The 18,016-nt window shown below is 40.2% G+C and overlaps 1 protein-coding gene across 2 annotated transcripts in view; it reads right to left on the bottom strand.

Annotated features, from left to right (window-relative positions):
* Positions 1-693: 693 nt before the first annotated feature.
* The window catches only part of GPM6A (glycoprotein M6A), a 340,823-nt gene continuing 323,500 nt past the window's right edge, over positions 694-18,016 (bottom strand). For both annotated transcript variants that reach the window (XM_059384100.1, XM_059384099.1), the window contains exons 4-7: positions 13,856-14,009; positions 7,089-7,165; positions 6,495-6,560; positions 694-2,823 (exon numbers count right to left, since the gene is read on the bottom strand). In XM_059384100.1, the coding sequence (XP_059240083.1) occupies positions 2,671-2,823; positions 6,495-6,560; positions 7,089-7,165; positions 13,856-14,009 (450 nt within the window). In that variant the 3' untranslated portion in view covers positions 694-2,670. The remainder of the gene's footprint in view (positions 2,824-6,494; positions 6,561-7,088; positions 7,166-13,855; positions 14,010-18,016) is intronic.

Genomic DNA, 18,016 nt, shown 5'->3' on the forward strand with positions numbered 1-18,016 from the left:
CTCAAAAGTGACTTCTTAAAACATAAGATATTTTGTCCAGATCTGCTTATAATTACTGTAGATATTTGTAACCTAAGTGCCTGACATTTTCAGGCACTTATATTACTTACTTAAAATAATACATAAATAATTGAAGACTAATACAATTACTTAGGCCTAGTGAAAATTAAGATTTTTATTGATCACTGTTTTATTATTTTTAAACCACCATCACTTCTAGTTTGGCCAGAAGAAATTACAACTCAAACAAAGAGTATGGAAAATATATGTATTTTTCACGTTAAGTGTTCTCACCTTGAAATTTCGAAGCGAACCAAGAAAGCATTTTTCTTTCTGAATTGAATTAGTCTTTTTTGTTTCTCTACTAGTTTAGGAAGCTCTAAAGAAAACACAAAACAACAGAAATTAGGCAAGGGAATAGCATTAAGTCGGGAATTGTTATCATTTTGCTAAATTAAATGACCTCCAAACCTTCACACCTTTGCCCTCTCCCCAGCTCCCTGGCCTCCCTATGCTCCGTGTCATACACAGAATTCTCAGTTCAGCTTGAGGGCAGCTCAACTGAGCAAAGCAGCATCCTAAAAAGACAGCGTCTAGTGCGTCTGGAAAGAGTGCACACACATAGGAAAGAGGAATAAACAAAACAAAACCAAAAAAAAAAAAAACCACAAAAAAACACTGCAGAAACTAATAATAAGTACACAAAGTACACAAGTGTATTTATTACATTTTGCAAGCACTTTGTTCTACATTTCAAAAACGCCACCATCAAGCTGTTGGCACATTTATGTACAAAACAGATTAATTGTAATGCCTGCTACAAAGCACTCTTTGTGAAAATACAAACTCTAATACCAGGAAAAAAAAAATGCCAAAAGCATCAACATCATTACATAAGTTTAAAAGACAGTTTTAAAAATCATCACAAACTGTTAAGACACAGAACTGAAACACTATAATATAGAATTTAAAGAAGCCCATTAATACTTTTGCTCAATATCTGTAATACTGCATATATCAGAAAAAGGTTGAACCAGTAAGATCATCTACATGTAAAAAAAAGGAAGCAAAACCCCAAATTAATTAAATTATACTACAGAATGCATAATCATGCCACAGATAACCCTAGTAATACCCCGCTACCTACTACAAGAACTTGTAAAATTACGGATGATGCATGACTAGTCGTTGTACAAAGATTGTTTCACTCATAAATTTTATTAGAAATGCACTTACACTGAGAAAAGATTTCACAATGGTCAAATCAGTGCACAATACTACCTAATTTTTATACACTGACAAAAATGTCTTGTCAGGCTACATCATTTTAAAAGACACTTTACAGCATTCTTGTAGCATTAGAAAGAATCAAAAGAAGAGTCAAGGTTAAAACAAACACCAATTTTGGTCCAGTAATACTGATTGTTTTTTTTTTTTTATTCCTTTGATATAGGTACTTCTTATAAATGATTATGAATGAACATTTGGTTAAAATGACTTACTTCAAATAAAAACACAGGTATCTCACTACACTTGGAAGGGATACATTCTAGAGTGGCCTCTGACCACACTTTAAAAAACACTACAGGTAAACCAACATAGATTGGAAGGCTGCAAGCAAAGCTATTATATTAATGGAAGCCTTTTCAAATATATCATACACATTGGAGGGATAGTTTACAGAGGTGCAATCCGTTAAAATCTTTTAAAGTAGGTAAAACAACTTCTGAGGGTTTACTGTGCTTATTTCTTAATATACCACCTTCGTAAAGGTAATTAATGTTCCACATTAGCATATTAAAAGTTCCAATCCAGCCGCTGCTTAAATCACAAAGAGATCATTCTTCAAGAGTTCACAGTATTTCCATTAACATTGTCTCTATACTAAGTTTTAGAAGGTAAGTCTGGTGTCGCAATCTCAAGAAGGCTACTAGCCGTGCATAAGCATCACTGTTTCTACGTGCTCACAACATAAACATGAGTAATCAGAGAGAAATACCTTTTAAGTACATCAAGAAAAAAAAAATACAATGTTAACAAAGATAAGAAGCACTTCTTTTTTTTTTAACCTACTCTTACAAATTTAGAAATTGCACCTTAGATCAATGAAAACATGAACCAGGGCCTGTACTAACGTGGCCGCTCATCTCCAGACAGGATTTCCAGATTCCGAGAAGAGTTGTTAACGATACCGTCTCTGTCTATTGTTCATAATGTACAATGGTCCCTTTGAAGGTTACCTGTAGTTAAACTAGTTACTGAAATCAAAACTAAAAAGTATAAAAAGCTATTTTTCTTTCCAAAACATAAGAAATAATGCAAAAGGTGTTCTGTATTAACACATGGGAAGCAGTTAAAAAAATCAAATAAATGTCTGCATTTGACAATGTTAGTATCTCCAATCTGACAGCATTAGTAATGAGTTTGAGAAATTTAAAAAAAGGAAAAGGCTGGATAGGAGCTTGTAGAAGAGATCTGATCACACCAATTTAACCAATTAGGAAATGAAGTGCTAAACAGCAAGGAATGGTGTTCGGGTGATTCCTAAGTCACCCTACACATCGTTGATGAGAAGCACTTCCGTTTTAGTTCTCCAAAGATTGGGTGGTTGGATGGCCCTTCATTAAACACCAATGCATCTGAATGGCGGGAGGGGCAGGAAGGACTTATTTATGTGTATGCATTGAGCCGCTCTTTGGAGCGAGTGGAGTGGATGTCGTGAAGCTCTTGTTCCTCCTTCGACTTGATGTCCTCGTATTTCTGCATCCGGCAGGCATCTTTCACGTAAGCCCAGTTGGCAGACAGAACCATAAGGTAGTGAACCTGATCAAAGACAGAGATAATTTACACTGGAAGGCTGTTCAGCGTCTTCATTACACCTTGCTCTAAGGAAAGAGACGTTCACATTATATGCTTATAGGCTGTGTGACTCATAAGACGGAAGCAGAACTTCTGCCGTAAGAGGAACAATAAAAATCTGTTATTCCTTCTCCCGTCTCTGACTACATGACAGCAGCTTCTCCGCTCCCTTCCTTTCAGAACCTCTTTCTCTCCTTCTTTTTCAAGTCTGGAGTAGCCAAGATTGATTCTTAATCTTTATGTGATGTTCCCTGTTCATTTTGCCCTCACCTACCCACACCAACATACTATACATCTCATGATCCTGTATCTGTGCTTTCCCGTCCCTAACAGAAAATGGTCTCTTACACTGTTTGAGTCTAAACAACTTAGAATTAATGGGCGGTTATGGTATTGCCTGCCGTGCAACAGAAGGAGGGATCATGGAAACCCCCAAATAAATCTGCAGATTTAATTGTCAAGTTAATTTTCCATGAGCTGAATTTTGCAGTTTCCTTTAGATTGCAAACTACAGGAGAGCAAGTACTGTGCCATATGGATTCTGTAGGTTTGCATGCATTCGCAATAGCCCGAAGAGTGCATGCTTACAAAGGAAGCTCCTGATCTATCTCGAGTAGCATAGTTACTCAAGTCATGAAGTTCCTGTTTGGACTTGAAAGCACTCAGCTGAGATCACTTGTTTGTTTTTCCTCCCTTTACCTCATTCCTGGTCCATAGAGAGAGACAAAGCAGTTTTCCAAATGACGGCTTTTGATGGGTGAATATGAAAGGGAAACTACATTGTTAATTATTTACTTGATCTGAGTTCTAAAGGGTGGGCAATATTTTTGTCCGTAATTTAATAAAATAGAACACTAACAATTTGATTAGCCAAGAGTACACTGAAAGACAGGAGGTAGGATGGTTTTAGAAAAGGACAGATCGACATCACGGACACAAAGTCCATTCTAAATGGAGACTGCTGTGATATGTGAAGGTAGTCAACAGGCAGGTAGAAAAAAAAATGACAATTTTGACACAGCAATATGGGAAACGATGCAGACCAAGAAGAATACCAGTAAGAATTTTCAGAATGTTCTGTTTCCTCTGAAATTCTGCACTTTGTGTAGTGGAAATCGTAAGCCACATGCAAGCAAGAGCTGTGAGCTGTACTCTTGTCCCCTGTCACTTCCATGGTGATCACAGGCTTCATCACCACATCCATGAGGACTGAACAGAGGCTACAGACACGACCACATTCACGTGGGACTGTGCCGCATTGCTCAGAAGACATTAAGTACTGCGGAGAGTGTTTGGCAAGTAGTGGATACTCAAAATACATTTCATACGAATGAATATATTTTGAGATGTATATAAACCTTCCTGAAGGTTCCTGAAAATATATAACCCTAAATTATTATTAAATATGTCTGAGTGAAATACTGAAAAGAGCTTCAGCGTCCTTCTAGTTCAGAAATAGGCACTTCGCAGTCGTGTTCAGACATTTCCTCTCGCCTCAGGGGACACCAGCTGCCAGGCTCTGACTGTCCCTTGGCAGGTGGACAGAGGTCCCCGGAACCTGGCACAAAGCCAAGCAGACCCCTTCTGTTAGCGTCTACAGAACTTTCTAATGCCTTCAAAAAATCAAATGGAGTAGATTACATTAGTCTTCGTACAAATTCTTACCATCTTTGCCTTAAATTTTAGATGACGTTTTAAATATTTTGCTAGAGAAGGATTCATCTCATTTTTCTCATCTCTAAAACAGAAGTAATGATGGTAGTGTACTTCGAGTGCCAAAGGAGTTGGGGATGAGGTTAGTGACATGGCTATATTATGACTGCTGAATGTATTTATGTGCTTAACCATTTGGCGGTGCTTTCAACAGAGCAAGGCTTAAAGAAATATGAGCAAACATCAGTACTATTGGAACTAGTATTAGTACCAGGAGCAGAAGCAATAACTATTGTTATATTCCTCCTGTCTCCTAAAATTGTAACTACTATCAGAGCTAATGAGTGGGAAATACCGATGTCAATCAGTAGTCAGATGTTATTTATTTCTTAAGGAATTTATGCTATGCATTTATTTAGATAGTCAAAAGGATGCTAGTACTTAAGAATAATATTCTAAACTCTTATAGTTTGAAATAAAATTTATTTATAACTTAGTATCTGAGTTTATGCAAAGCACAGATTCCTTAAGAAATACATAGCATCTGAATTTCTATTATCTTAAGATCTTTTTGATAATAGAATCATTTCAGAGTAAGCATTTCTGGGGACATTTAAGTATATTATTCATTTATACAAGTACTTTTTACTAATGTATGCCTAATGGTATGCATTTTTACAGTTTTACACACACACACGTAGCAAATATGAACACATGCTTTATCACACACCTCTCTCTTTACAAAAAGTGCTTTGCTAGACCTCTTATACACTAGAGTGTGCTGCCCGAACAAGCACAAGTCCCTAACAATTACCCATTGCACGGGAATGTGTGTATGAAGAGATGTTTTCCTCTTGTCTCACGGCCGGGCTGGGTGCTGCTTGGGACCATGGGAACTTGAACCATCATCCCCAGAACATGACCTGTTTCTCCAGGGTGTATCTTAGCACCTGATTTTAGGCTGAGACTATAAAGCCCTTGCTTATTGTATTATTGTGACCCCTCCAATTAATTAGCCACCATGATCTTATTAAGTTCCTCATTTGGAAATAAAATTCTTATGTAGAGGCTTATACACTCTATCTCAAATGCTGAGCAATGAGCATGATACTAAATTAACAAAATATCTGAAAACTCAGTGTATTGGCACCATAAGGGAAGGAATTAAATAGATTCAAATTAATTCATCATCTTTGCATACTGAATTGGCTATATTTGTGAGGTTACAGGGAGCATTCTAGAGCTCTCTACCACTTCACTTTTGTATTATTACTTTGCACACTACGATGCAAAAATAAGGAGCAGCAGACACTGGCTGTGAAAACTATCACTGATGCTCTGAGTGTTTGTCCGCTGTTGGTCTCTGGGCGTCCAGGAGCAAACTGTACCAAGGAAGAGACAAACTGGAACAGTGTAGGTCCTCAAAACTCAGTAAAAGCGTGTTCTTAGCATTTCTGAACAAATATAGATATCAAAGAAATAGCAGGAAACTATTGATATCTGTGTTAAGAAGAATAAATCAACCTTTTTTCCATGAGTGACTCCATATGGCTTTTTTATGTCCTTAAATCAGGAGGAGAAAAGGAAGTTAAGGGACTGATTAGATTACCTAGAATATTACACTGATACAGACCTCTATGGTCCAGAGACGGTCTGTCATGTTAATAGGGACCTAGTATCTGTGACATGATGAATTTACTTATTTTTGTTAATGTTACCGATATGACTGAGTATTCTAATCCTTAAACTGCTTCCCAAATACTACCTCTAGTGTAACAATAACACTTTTTCAGGTTAAGCTTTGTTTTTCACTTACTTATTTGCCTACTGTTCCCTGTTCCCCCTACCCCACCTTTTTAAACTGATATTAAAATAAATAGGATTCCTATGGACTTCAGATTTGGGGATAAAAGCTCATCTCAACAAGTAAATCGCTTTGTCCTTCAAATTGAAAAACCAAGCCCCAGAGCACAAGGTCTTACCATAGCAATGACTGCGGCCCCAGCCCCAGCAAGCGCCACAATGAACAAGTGGAAGGTCATGTTCAGCTGCAAAGGAAACCGCAGAGAATCAAAACACGCATCGAGTTACAAGCAGAAGAGAGATCCGGACTGCTGCCGCCTTACGAATAAGAACTTCGTACATCTTTAAGAAAAGTGCACTTACATTAAGGGACTGATACATCCGTAGCTCAATCTGAAAACATTACAGTATCTTTTCTCCTGCAAATTAAGTCTTTGCAACTGCATCATTTTACTATACTTTTACTACAAAGATGAGAGCATCATTAGTAATGATGGTCTTCAGTAATATTTTAACTACGTAAGGCTACATTTTTAAAAGGTAACAGTAGAATGTTCAACTTTTGTGAACATGATAGTTTCTAGAAAATATATATTGGTTATAATTTTTATTGAAATTCATATTTATTCTCCAGTCCCCCTGCGTAACATCACTGTAAGTACAATTGCTCCTTAGGTGAAAAGGGGAAAATTCAATAGTTTTAATTATGTCTTTTTCAACTACGAAAATGAAGCTAAAATTTGGACAACAGAAACAGCTTTAAAAACATTTACCTCAGTGGACTCACACATCCTCAGGAAGTTCTCAGAGACGGTGCAAATTTTCTTTTCCTCTCCAATTGTCACAATTCCTACATGTAGAAAATTATAGCTTAGTTTATAAATGTTTTCAAGAGCCCAGAGGGAGAAAAAGAATCTTATGCTGATAAAAACTAAGGAGGTTCCATTTTATGCTACAGTATAATGAAAACATTCTCAGCTTTTTTTTTTTTTTTTATAAATTCTTTTTTTTTTTTAAGACTATTTATTTGACAGGGGCGCCTGGGTGGCTCAGTGGGTTAAGCCGCTGCCTTCGGCTCAGGTCATGATCTCAGGGTCCTGGGATCGAGTCCCGCATCGGGCTCTCTGCTCGGCGGGGAGCCTGCTTTCCTCTCTCTCTCTCTCTCTGCCTGCCTCTCCATCTACTTGTGATTTTTCTCTGTCAAATGAATAAATAAAATCTTAAAAAAAAAAAAGACTATTTATTTGACAGACAGAGATCACAAGTTGGCAGAGAGGCAGGCAGAGAGAGAGAGCCCAATGTGGGGCTTGATCCCAGGACCCTGAGATTATGACCTGAGCTGAAGGCAGAGGCTTTAACCCACTGAGCCACCGAGGTGCACCGACATTCTCAGCTTTTATAGCTAGATAATAAGTATAACCGGGATTATGAGTGGAAGATCAGAACTATTTAGCCCTCAAACAATTTACAACATCTTCAATCTGAAGTCAACTGGACCCAGCCCCCAGAGCCTTCAGATTCAATCGCAGCCAGCTGCGGGGTTTGGTCCGTTAATGCAATGGCGCAGCCATCACAATTACTCCAATAACTATGTCCCAGACTAAGCTGAAGTGTGGATCCAAATTCATTCTGCTGGTACAAAGCTTCTGTTAGTCTATAAAAGCGTATCACCCAAAGGAGTGATTCTTCTCTGCTAATATTGAAAACAGTGTTATCAGTAGGAAAAAAATGTTAAAAAACCCTGTAATTTTGCTCACATTCTCCCTTCCTCCAGTTGGCTCACAGACCAACAGCATCAGAATCACCTGGGGAATGTTCAAAAATGTGTGTTTCTGGACCCCACCACAGAACTGTGAAATCAGAAACCAGAGTGTTTACCAGGAGAACTGCATCTCTAACCAGCACATTGAGGCTACACTGCCACGGATCTCGTTTTACAGAAAAGTGATCTGGGTTAGCCTCGAAGGGGCCTTGAATTTCGTTTTGAGAACTACTGAAGCATTAAACATACATACATAAAGGGAAAAAAAAACCCCACAAGTTCGGGATGAACTATTCCCTAAGCTTTTGGCACTGCCGTCTCTTTATTTAACGTTAATACGTGTATCTCTTCACATCTCCTGGCTTTGAGGTACATGGCCAGCTCCCACTGTCAATGGAGATGGTGCCATTCTGCCCCAACGGTAGTTTGTGCGATTATTTCTGTTTTAAAATGTAATCTACTTGTGGTCCATCGAATGCAGACATGCTTCTCTGGGACCTTTCTTTTCTGCCAAGATGACATGGAGTGTGGGAGGGTAAGAAGCCCCTAAGATGCGTCTCATAAACCATCACCATTGAGAGTGCTTCCCGGTTAAGGCCACGCTTCTGCAGGCTGTTCCACGACAAACGTCATCGTGGGTCAGGCTGTGCACACAGCTCCTCACCTGTGTCTTTGTTGACCTCTGCAGCCAAACTCCTTCAAAGCATTAACTACGTACACTGTCTGCCATTCCCTTCTTTTCCTTCCTACTTAAACTTTTCCCACCTTTCCAGTCAGATTCTGCCTCAACCCTCCATGGAAATCAGCCATGACCACCACATAAATAAAATCAAAGATAAATTTTCCCTCTTCTCCTGAGCGACCCGCAGGGCTGGAAGCAGCGGCCGCCTCCCTCTCCTTCATGCTTGTCTTCACTACATCCCCAAATCTACAGATTCTTGGTTTTGTTTTTGTTGTGTTTTAAAGATTTTATTTATTTATTTGACAGACAGAGATCACAGTAGGCAGAGAGGCAGGCGGAGAGAGAGGGGGAAGCAGACTCCCTGCTGAGCAGAGAGCCCGATGTGGGACTTGATCCCAGGACCCTGAGATCGTGACCTGAGCCAAAGGGAGAGGCTTTAACCCACTGAGCCACCCAGGCGCCCCTATAGATTCTTGTTTTAGGTTTTGATTCTCACAGGTCCCCTCTCTCCAGGACCTTGTTCACGGGAGCTCCCAGTGTGCACACCTGTCATCTTTGTCCCCTGTGGATCTCACAGAGTCTCAGAGCTCGCTACAAATTATCAACAGCTCCTCAATCCGTTCAGCCAGCCGTGTGCCTCCCTCCCAAAATCAAGACTCATATACCCTATTTCTTACCCCGGACAACTCTGTTTAGATTCCTAGTAAGTCTCTACAACATCTTCAAAAGTGCACTCTGGTCTCCCTTGCCGGCCTCCCTCCCGAGCAAGCTCTTGTAGGCTTCCCGGCTCATGTGACAGCAAGTCAGTGTTCCCCGTTGTCTTGGCGACAACTGCATTCCTCCTTCAATCCTCTTTTTCTCTCAAACCCACGTGCCCATCCATCTAGACCTTCTGCAGCCCCAATCTTCCAAGTACGGTCAGCACCAGACCACTTCTCCCCACTTCTCTCGCCACTAACCCATCTGAGCCTCCCTCTGGCGCCTCAGGGCTACAACAAGAGTGCTGACTGACTTCCCTCCTTCTCCTCTTGGGACAGTCCATTCTCTATATGGCAGCCAGTGATTCTTCCACAAGGGAAGGGAGATACTGCTTCTCTTCAGCCCAAACCTGCAAATATCCTCTACTCCCTTCAGAATAAAAGTCTCTAAATGGATGACGTCCCACTACACACTCAGCACGGCGTTCCACGACTCTCAGACTCCATCCCAATCCATCCCTCCTGTTTTCTCATTCTGCTTTGGCCACACGGGCCTCTCTGGGGTTTGCTGAAGATGCCAGGCATGGAGCTGCTTCGGTAACTTTACCTGGATCTTCCCTCCACTATGAATATTCCCACGACCCTTATATCCATCCAATAATGGCTCTTCAGTTAAGCCTTCCTCCACCACCTTTAAAATACTGTAACCCAGCCCTTCCACTCGGCCTCCAGGACTCCCGACATAAAATGCATCTGTATATAAGACATCGGTGAGACAGATACCACATACCACAAACAGACATACTGCAAGTTAATTATCGTCTGTCAATCCATGTCTGCATCATGGGAAACTATGAACATGAGAAGGTGTCCATAAGCTATGTTGCCGTGCAAACCCAAAACCTTGATTATTTGGATTTACGGGTCTCTGTCAAGGAAGGGCCAAACTGGCCTAACCCCCAAGAAGCAAACTTTCAGATTTACTCATTTTTCTAAATAGTGAGCATATTTACTGCACTCGTGTAGAAGAGTCCTTCAATGAAATATACACAAGGACATTTCTGTTTTCTTGAAAACAAGCAACAAGTTAGGATCATACAAGGGAAGTAGCAGGAATGCACGGCAAGGAGGGCAAACAGGACGAGTTTCATGTGTCAGAGGTGCAGCCACAAGCTTTCTCTATAGCTTGTTGTTACTGCTTTTTAACGTCCTTGAAGCTGGTTAAACTGAAGTACTATATTTCTGGCTTTCTAAGGATTGGTTGTGTCTGAACTAGGAAAAACTTGCATCCTGTGCACAGTTCCTATTACTTTCCTCGTTAAGGCAATAAAAAGCCTCTTGGAGGTTTCTGGGTGGTCGAAGCACCACTCCCTCTTTAGGGAGGAAATTGCAAGCCAGAGGGGGAGGGAAGCAGGAGGAGGAAGTGTAATGACACTACGAACCCTTATGGGGTGTTAGGAAATGAACTCCCTACTTGGAAATATAAATGCTGAATTTCCAAATAATTTGCCATTTACATTTATAATCATAACGATGATAGAATGCCTGAAGTATCCTTTTCTAGCTCCTCTAGTCTACTCACAGTCCTAGGCTCCTTGCCCCTTTTGTCTGTCCTCAAAGTGAGGCATCTCTCTGAGTAAAATGTGCATTTCTTCTGAGGTCACCTCCCTCTGGCTTCTTCTCTTCTGCCTCTTCCACTCTTAAGGGCCCCTGTGATTACACGTGGCCCACCTGGACTATCCAGAGTAATTGCCCCATTTTTAGATCAGTTGATTAGTAACCTTCATTCCATTGGTAACCTAATGCCCCTTTGACAGGTAGACCAACCTAGGAATGCCTATGCAGAGGAATGGACTAGATAAGAAAAATGTAGCCAAGATTTTACCAAATAAATTCTTGAATTATTTAATAGCAGTAAATATGGTTCACTGATTAGCAATGACACATGGCTAAACACACCAAAGTTTTCCTACTTATAGCATACGTATCTAGTTTCTATATTAACATAGGATGTCCTTTTGAACAGAGTAGACTACAGTCAAAAATGCTGTTGACTGATAGATCAGCTCTGTCCGCTGTTCCATCTTGTGCAAACAATGCAATGTTCCTATGTCACGAGTGTCTTCTCTAGAAAAAGATTGATGGGCCAGGTCCATGATCTAAGTGTTTGTCAAAGTTTCATTTATTTTACTTTTTTGACGTGGAGATTTTTGTCTTTCAAAATTGAGCAGTGCTGACACATAACAGAAGGTAAATAAGTATTTGTTGAAACGAAATTTTACCAAGAAGGGCTGTATGGAAATCAGATGAAAGCAAGCTGCTCCTGTTACAATGTGTGGATACGTTACAATGGGCTGGTTAGAAGGCTAAAGGAGCCCCACCCAGAGTCCACCTGCTCTGGACCAGTCTCTCCCTACGGTTGGCCTGAGGGAGTTTCACTGAATCACTGGGTTTTAACAAAACACAGTTTTCAATTCTGGATCTAGATGATAATATTGGTGTGTATGTGGGGGGATCAGTTTTAACATTTTCTGACACAAATTTACTAAGACAAACCCTTCATACATTCAATGTCATTAAATTGCTGTGCCCATCATTGAAGGACAAGAGAAATAATTTCGAAAGCATTAAAAAATTAAAATTGCTAGTCGGATTATTTCATGACTAATTTTGAAATATGGCAACAAGTTCCCCAACTGTGTGAGCTGCATAACGGCTGTGCTCGTCATCAGATCGGTAGGACGTGGACCGATTTATCACATGCAGGGGAATGAACAGGGACATGCAAGTAGGGAAGAAGCAGACATCCCAGCTGTTATGTGACCAGAATTCCCATGATGCAGTTCAAAGACCTTGATCGCCTAAGAGCAAAGACACTGTCTAGATGTAATGAGGTAACTTTGCTAAATAAGGGAAATCACTTTATAGCATGTTCTTCTCTACCCAATCACTGTTTTAATGATGTTAGTAAATGTCTGTACTGATCATAATTCAGACCTGGGGGGGAGTCTCCTTTTCTACGCCTATGCCCCTCGATAAATTGACTGTGACTGTACATCCAGGATTCTTACTGGGGACGTATAATCTGGAAGGCAAATAAATGTCATGCAGGCAGTAGATTCATATTAAGGGCAAACAGAAAAAATTAGTATGGGATGTAAAAGGTTGCATGACATCTGAAAAGTGCCCTCTTGTCCACATCATGGAGAAAAATTAAATTAGAATAAATCTTGATAACTATGTTGTAAACGGTGCTAAGGTTCAAAGGGAGGCTTTAATCCCAGTCATCATTTACACCTATTATTAAGTGTGTCCCATACAATATGGGGACTATACTAAAAAAGTGCTTGTTTATCTGCAATTGGAACTTCACTAGGTGGCCCGTATTTTAGCTGACAACCGTGTCTGAGAGACCAGTCACTTCTCTTCCAACTTTCACTTTTCAGATCAGCGGAACAGGAGGAAGACACGGAGAGGGGGAGGGACTGAAGTCAGAGCCATGTTTTCTAAACAGCTGTTCCCTCATGACCTCCAACAGCCTTCCCTTCCTGTGCATATGTGGGCTATGAATCCGGGACCAAAACCTCTCCAGGGGGAAGAGAGGGAGAAGAGCTGCCCATATTCCCTGTCATCTTCTCACCAAGAACTTCATCCTCACCAAAGAGGATAATAGTGTCCACCATACAGAATCCTGCATCTGTGAGTAAGACTACAGCCTTCTTAGCAATCACTCATGTCCCTGCCTGCAACTCATTCAACCCCCCTGTGTCACTTATAGAAAGGATAATAATAGTGTCCACCAAACAGAACCATTGTAAGCATCAAACAAGTCAACATGGATAGACAAGTAGAATTGTGTCGGTGTATCACAAGCCCACAGTGAGCCCTAAACAAAAGTAACCAAAGAGGGCTATTGGTTGGTTTAATGTTCTTGGATTCCATTATTATAAAATGCTAAGTTTTTCTGCCTTATTTTGGAAGTCAGTGAAGTACATACTTCTTGGGTGATCTTCACACTAGACTTCACAAATTGCATAGCTTGTCGTGGGAGAATAAGAGTAGATACAAGCATCATAACAAGCCTGGACAAGTGCAAAGGAGTTGGGACACAGACATCACAATTTCATATTGCTGATACCAGGAAATCCAACCTGATAGTCTGTTCAAACACACACGTGCACAGATTCATGCTGTGGGACTAACCTCCAATCATTCTTCAATTCCTACGTATTTAAATTTAAAAAAGGATGTCTTAAAGGTGAAAACTCTGATACATTTCTCAAGTATCCATTTCTCATCAAGTCATGATGGTTCCAAGGTCACCGGCAATATTTCAGAGGCAGTCACTGAGGTCAAACAGCACAAGGCCTTGCTTTAGTTAGTTAGAGGTCCACCTACCAAACTGACGAAGGTCCAAGCAGAGATTCGCTCCCTCCACTAAGGTGGTGTTTCGGCAAATGGTCCACAGATTGAAATACATGTAGACGGGCAGAGAGGTGAAAGCTGTGACCCCCAGCCAGGCCAGCATGAAAAGGTACGTCAGCATAATGAACTGCAACAGAGAAAAAGTTGAGAGAGAAAACATGTCATTCACCAGACAGGAAGTATTTTGCGACTAAATCACAAAATCCAATTTGAAGTGTTAAGTGTCCTCGTGCCCAGCACATGATCATGACACTGCAGGAAGTACAGTGGGAAGCTGGGAGGTGCTGATTAACATAGGTTACTCCAGCAGGAAGAACCTGCCTGAAGCCCTCGGCGTGGCAGAGATGCCCGGCAACAAAGGAAGAAAGAACTCATCTGCATCGTAATGTCTGTTTCACTCACGTATTTGTCTCAAAAATCTCACCTCACTTCTTCTTCTTCTTCTTTTTTTTAGACTTTAGAAAACAGTAACTGGTCTATTTACAGGGGATTCTGCAAAGTTCAAACTTTGTCGATAAATTTCTGTTACAACTAAATGAGCGCCATTCATACCATAAACATGGAAGCTACGCAGTCAGGGTTACATTTAATATTGTAAGTGTGGTAATTCTCCAGTCAGCTTAGTATTAACGATAAAAGTGTGCACTTCTCCTTTTCAGTGATTTCTGTAAACTTTTAACTCTGAAGTCTTCTTTCAAGAAGACTGATTTTATTTTTGCTATAGAAACATAGTTAAATGTGATTTAAAGGTTGAAAATAAAGGGTTTTTTTTTTGCTTGTTTCAGAAATAATTTTAGTATTTATAAAATGAAGTAAAAGGCTGTTTATGTGCCCAGATACAAATGAATAAAAGACTTCGTTTCAGCATCGGTTGAGTGGATTTTTAGCTCAAGCATGACTTAGATGCTGAAAAAAAAGACAGATGCATGCATTGGTAGATGGATGAAGAGCTGGTAAGACACAGATATATTCATGTCGCTTCGCATTCCTTATCAACGGTTTAATCCATGTCATCTACATATAAAATTGTCTCCATAAATACACACCTTGAATGGCCCAAGCTAACACTTGCATTAACAACTGTATTTCAGAGGTAACTGAAAAAGAACAGGTGTAGCCACAATGCTCTGAGGTTTAAGTGCAGGCTTGAATGCCCCCGTTGATACTAGTTGATTATATTTCTCGATGCAAGTTATGTGTCACTGGATTCATTAGCATATTTCCCACGATATAGGAATAATTTATTATATGAAGTGCCCACGCAGGTAAACACCAACCAGAACAATGACAGGCAGAGAGCCTCACGGGAGTTACCCCACTGTACCATGGCATTTTTTAATTTAATGTAATTTTTAATTTAAATTCAATTTAATTAATATGGAATGTATTACAAGTTACAGAGGTAGAATTAGTGATTCATCAGTGTGTACAACACCCAGCGCTCACTGCAACACGTGCCTTCCTAATGCCCATCATTAGGCATTACCTAGTGCCCCATGCCTGCACCTGCCTCCCTCCAGCAGCCCTCAGTTTGTTTCCTAGAGTGAAGAGTCTCGTATGGTTTGTCGCCTTCTCTGTTTTCATCTTATTTTTCCTTCCCTTACCCTATGTCACTTGGCATTAATGAATCATACTCATATATCACAGACCAAAATCAAGATAATCCCTGAAGAGTAGCTAAAGAAGAAAATCACTTCTGTGGGAATTGTTCTGCTACAATATCTGGTTCTTATCATTTGAATCCTGCATCTGTGAGTGAGACTATAGCCTTCTTGGCCATCACTCATGTCCCTGCCTGCAGGATTAGCAAGTCATCTTCCAGCAAAACACAGAAAACATGAAAGAAGAAAAAAGCCAGGAGAGAGTTTTTGGAACTACATTCTTGCCCACTCTTCAACGGTTGATTCATACGTTGATTTATTCTTTCAATCCACAAATACTAGGTTAGTCACCACCGTGCATTCATTCGTGCTCCATGCCTGGTGCTGCACGGGTGGGGAACTCAGTTTTCGGACTGCAAGGAACTCCCCGCTTGGTGGGCCTCATACTCCTACAGCAAGACACCCTCCTAGGTCACTCACGTAGCGGTACACTGTCTCACCTTCAGCCTCATTGTTCGTGATTATATTTGTACACATCCCCCAAAGGGACACAATTTTACTACCCTTTATCCCAACCCAACTACTCTTAACTGTATCTGCAAATTAAAATTGGAAGCTGGAAAGAGCTGAGTTCTGTTGGCATATGCTTTTCTGCGGGTACCCGACAATGATCTGAATTTGCATCCTGAGAGAGAGCCACTCCAAATTTTATAACTCCTCCTTCCCTCTTTATCTTTGTGCATAGCGTATTTTGAGTTTGTGCACATTACAGTATGACTTGTTTGAAAAGTGGCATCTTCTGAAATATTTCCTATTGATTGTGCTTATTTATATAATCAGACTCAGACCATGGAATGACCAGCACATGTGAACATAAGTATAAGGGTGAAATTGTATTTATTTATTTATTTGAGAGAGAGAGAACACACACCTGAGCTAGTGGGCAGAGGGGCCGGGGAGGAGGGAGAGAGAATCTGAAGCAGACTCTATGGTCAGCATAGAGCCCAACGTGGGGTTCGATCCCACGACTACAAGATCATGACCTGAGCTGAAACCAATAGCTGGATGCTTAACTGACTGAGCCACCCTGGTGCCCCTGCAGTTGCATTTTTAATCCTTTGAATTAGCTATTAGTTTATTAGCTCATACAGCAGTAGGATTCTTTTTGAAAGTGTCTGAATCGTAGTCTTTGTACACCAAAAGCTGAGTTTCTACAGACACCTAGTTCCCTTCTGGGCTTCAAAGGTAACTTCTAGAAGAAGACTTTTGAAGAGAAACAGGAGTATATTCAGGCTTAATTTGAACACCTCAAGTCACATTTTCAAAATGATAATACAGAATAAAATAAATACATGGAACGAAACTAAATCTCTTATTCAACTCAATTAAACTAAATCTCTTATTCAACTCAATTAATTCCTTTGGTGATGCGTTACAGAGAGACTTTATGGTTTCAGTGAAATCTCCAACATGTAAAACTCATTAATTCTCACACTTTGGAAAGATGGCAAACTTTGTCAATGTGATGTTAGAGCTTGTGCATCTTTATTAAAGTTGTGTTGTGATTAATATAGAAAATTACCGGGAGTAAGGGTAGTAGGGAATTTATACAACGAAGAAGAAAATGGCCAAGATAAAGCCAATGAGACCTGAGATCAAGCCTGTCTCCTATAATCTGGCAAGTGTCATAGGATTTCAGATACACAGAATATAATTAAACACACACTTTTTAATAACACTGCTTCATCTCCTCCCAAATCTGACTTCCTGTTAGTCTCTACTCTTCAGTACTACTGGTTGGAGAGTCTGGAGAGCCAGCACCGGTCCTGGCAATGTCCTTAAACTGAGATCTGGCAGACATATTTACAAATTTTTGTCCAAGATGAAACAAAGCCTGGTCTAAATATATAGGAAAATAAAACCTGTTAAATATTAACTTCTTTTAAAAAAATATTAACTTCTTTAAGTCACCACAGGACCTGGAGGAAATGTCTTTTCTTTTTTTTTTTTTTTAAGATTTTATTTATTTATTTGACAGAGAAAGACATAGTAAGAGAGGGAACACAAGCAGGGGGAGTGGGAGAGGGAGAAGCAGGCCTCCCACTGAGCAGGGAGCCCGATGCGGGGCTCAATCCCAGGACCCTGGGATCATGACCTGAGCCAAAGGCAGACGTCCAACAACTGAGCCATCCAGGTTCCCCCAAGGAAATGTCCTTTAATGGCCATTTACTCTTTTAATAGAATTATCAAAGTTTATATCACTTTTAGAATTTTTTTTGTCTTGCTCAACAAATACTTAATGAGGGCCCAAGATGTGGAAAGGTATGTCTAAGGATTTCAGTCAGAGAAAGCAAGAAACACATCCCCCTTGTTTTCCTCATTAGAGGAAATACAAATATTCCGTGTGGAAATCTAGACAGTATCTGGTCTTAAAACACACTTGACTGCCGACGGTAAACATTCTGTGTGACTCGACCAGAGAGAAAGGGAAGTATTTCCTGGGTACATCTTTATTCTTCTCTTTTCTGGAATT

This window comes from Mustela nigripes, chromosome 18, assembly GCF_022355385.1.
Source record: "Mustela nigripes isolate SB6536 chromosome 18, MUSNIG.SB6536, whole genome shotgun sequence".
In the NCBI taxonomy this organism is placed as follows: domain Eukaryota; kingdom Metazoa; phylum Chordata; class Mammalia; order Carnivora; family Mustelidae; genus Mustela; species Mustela nigripes.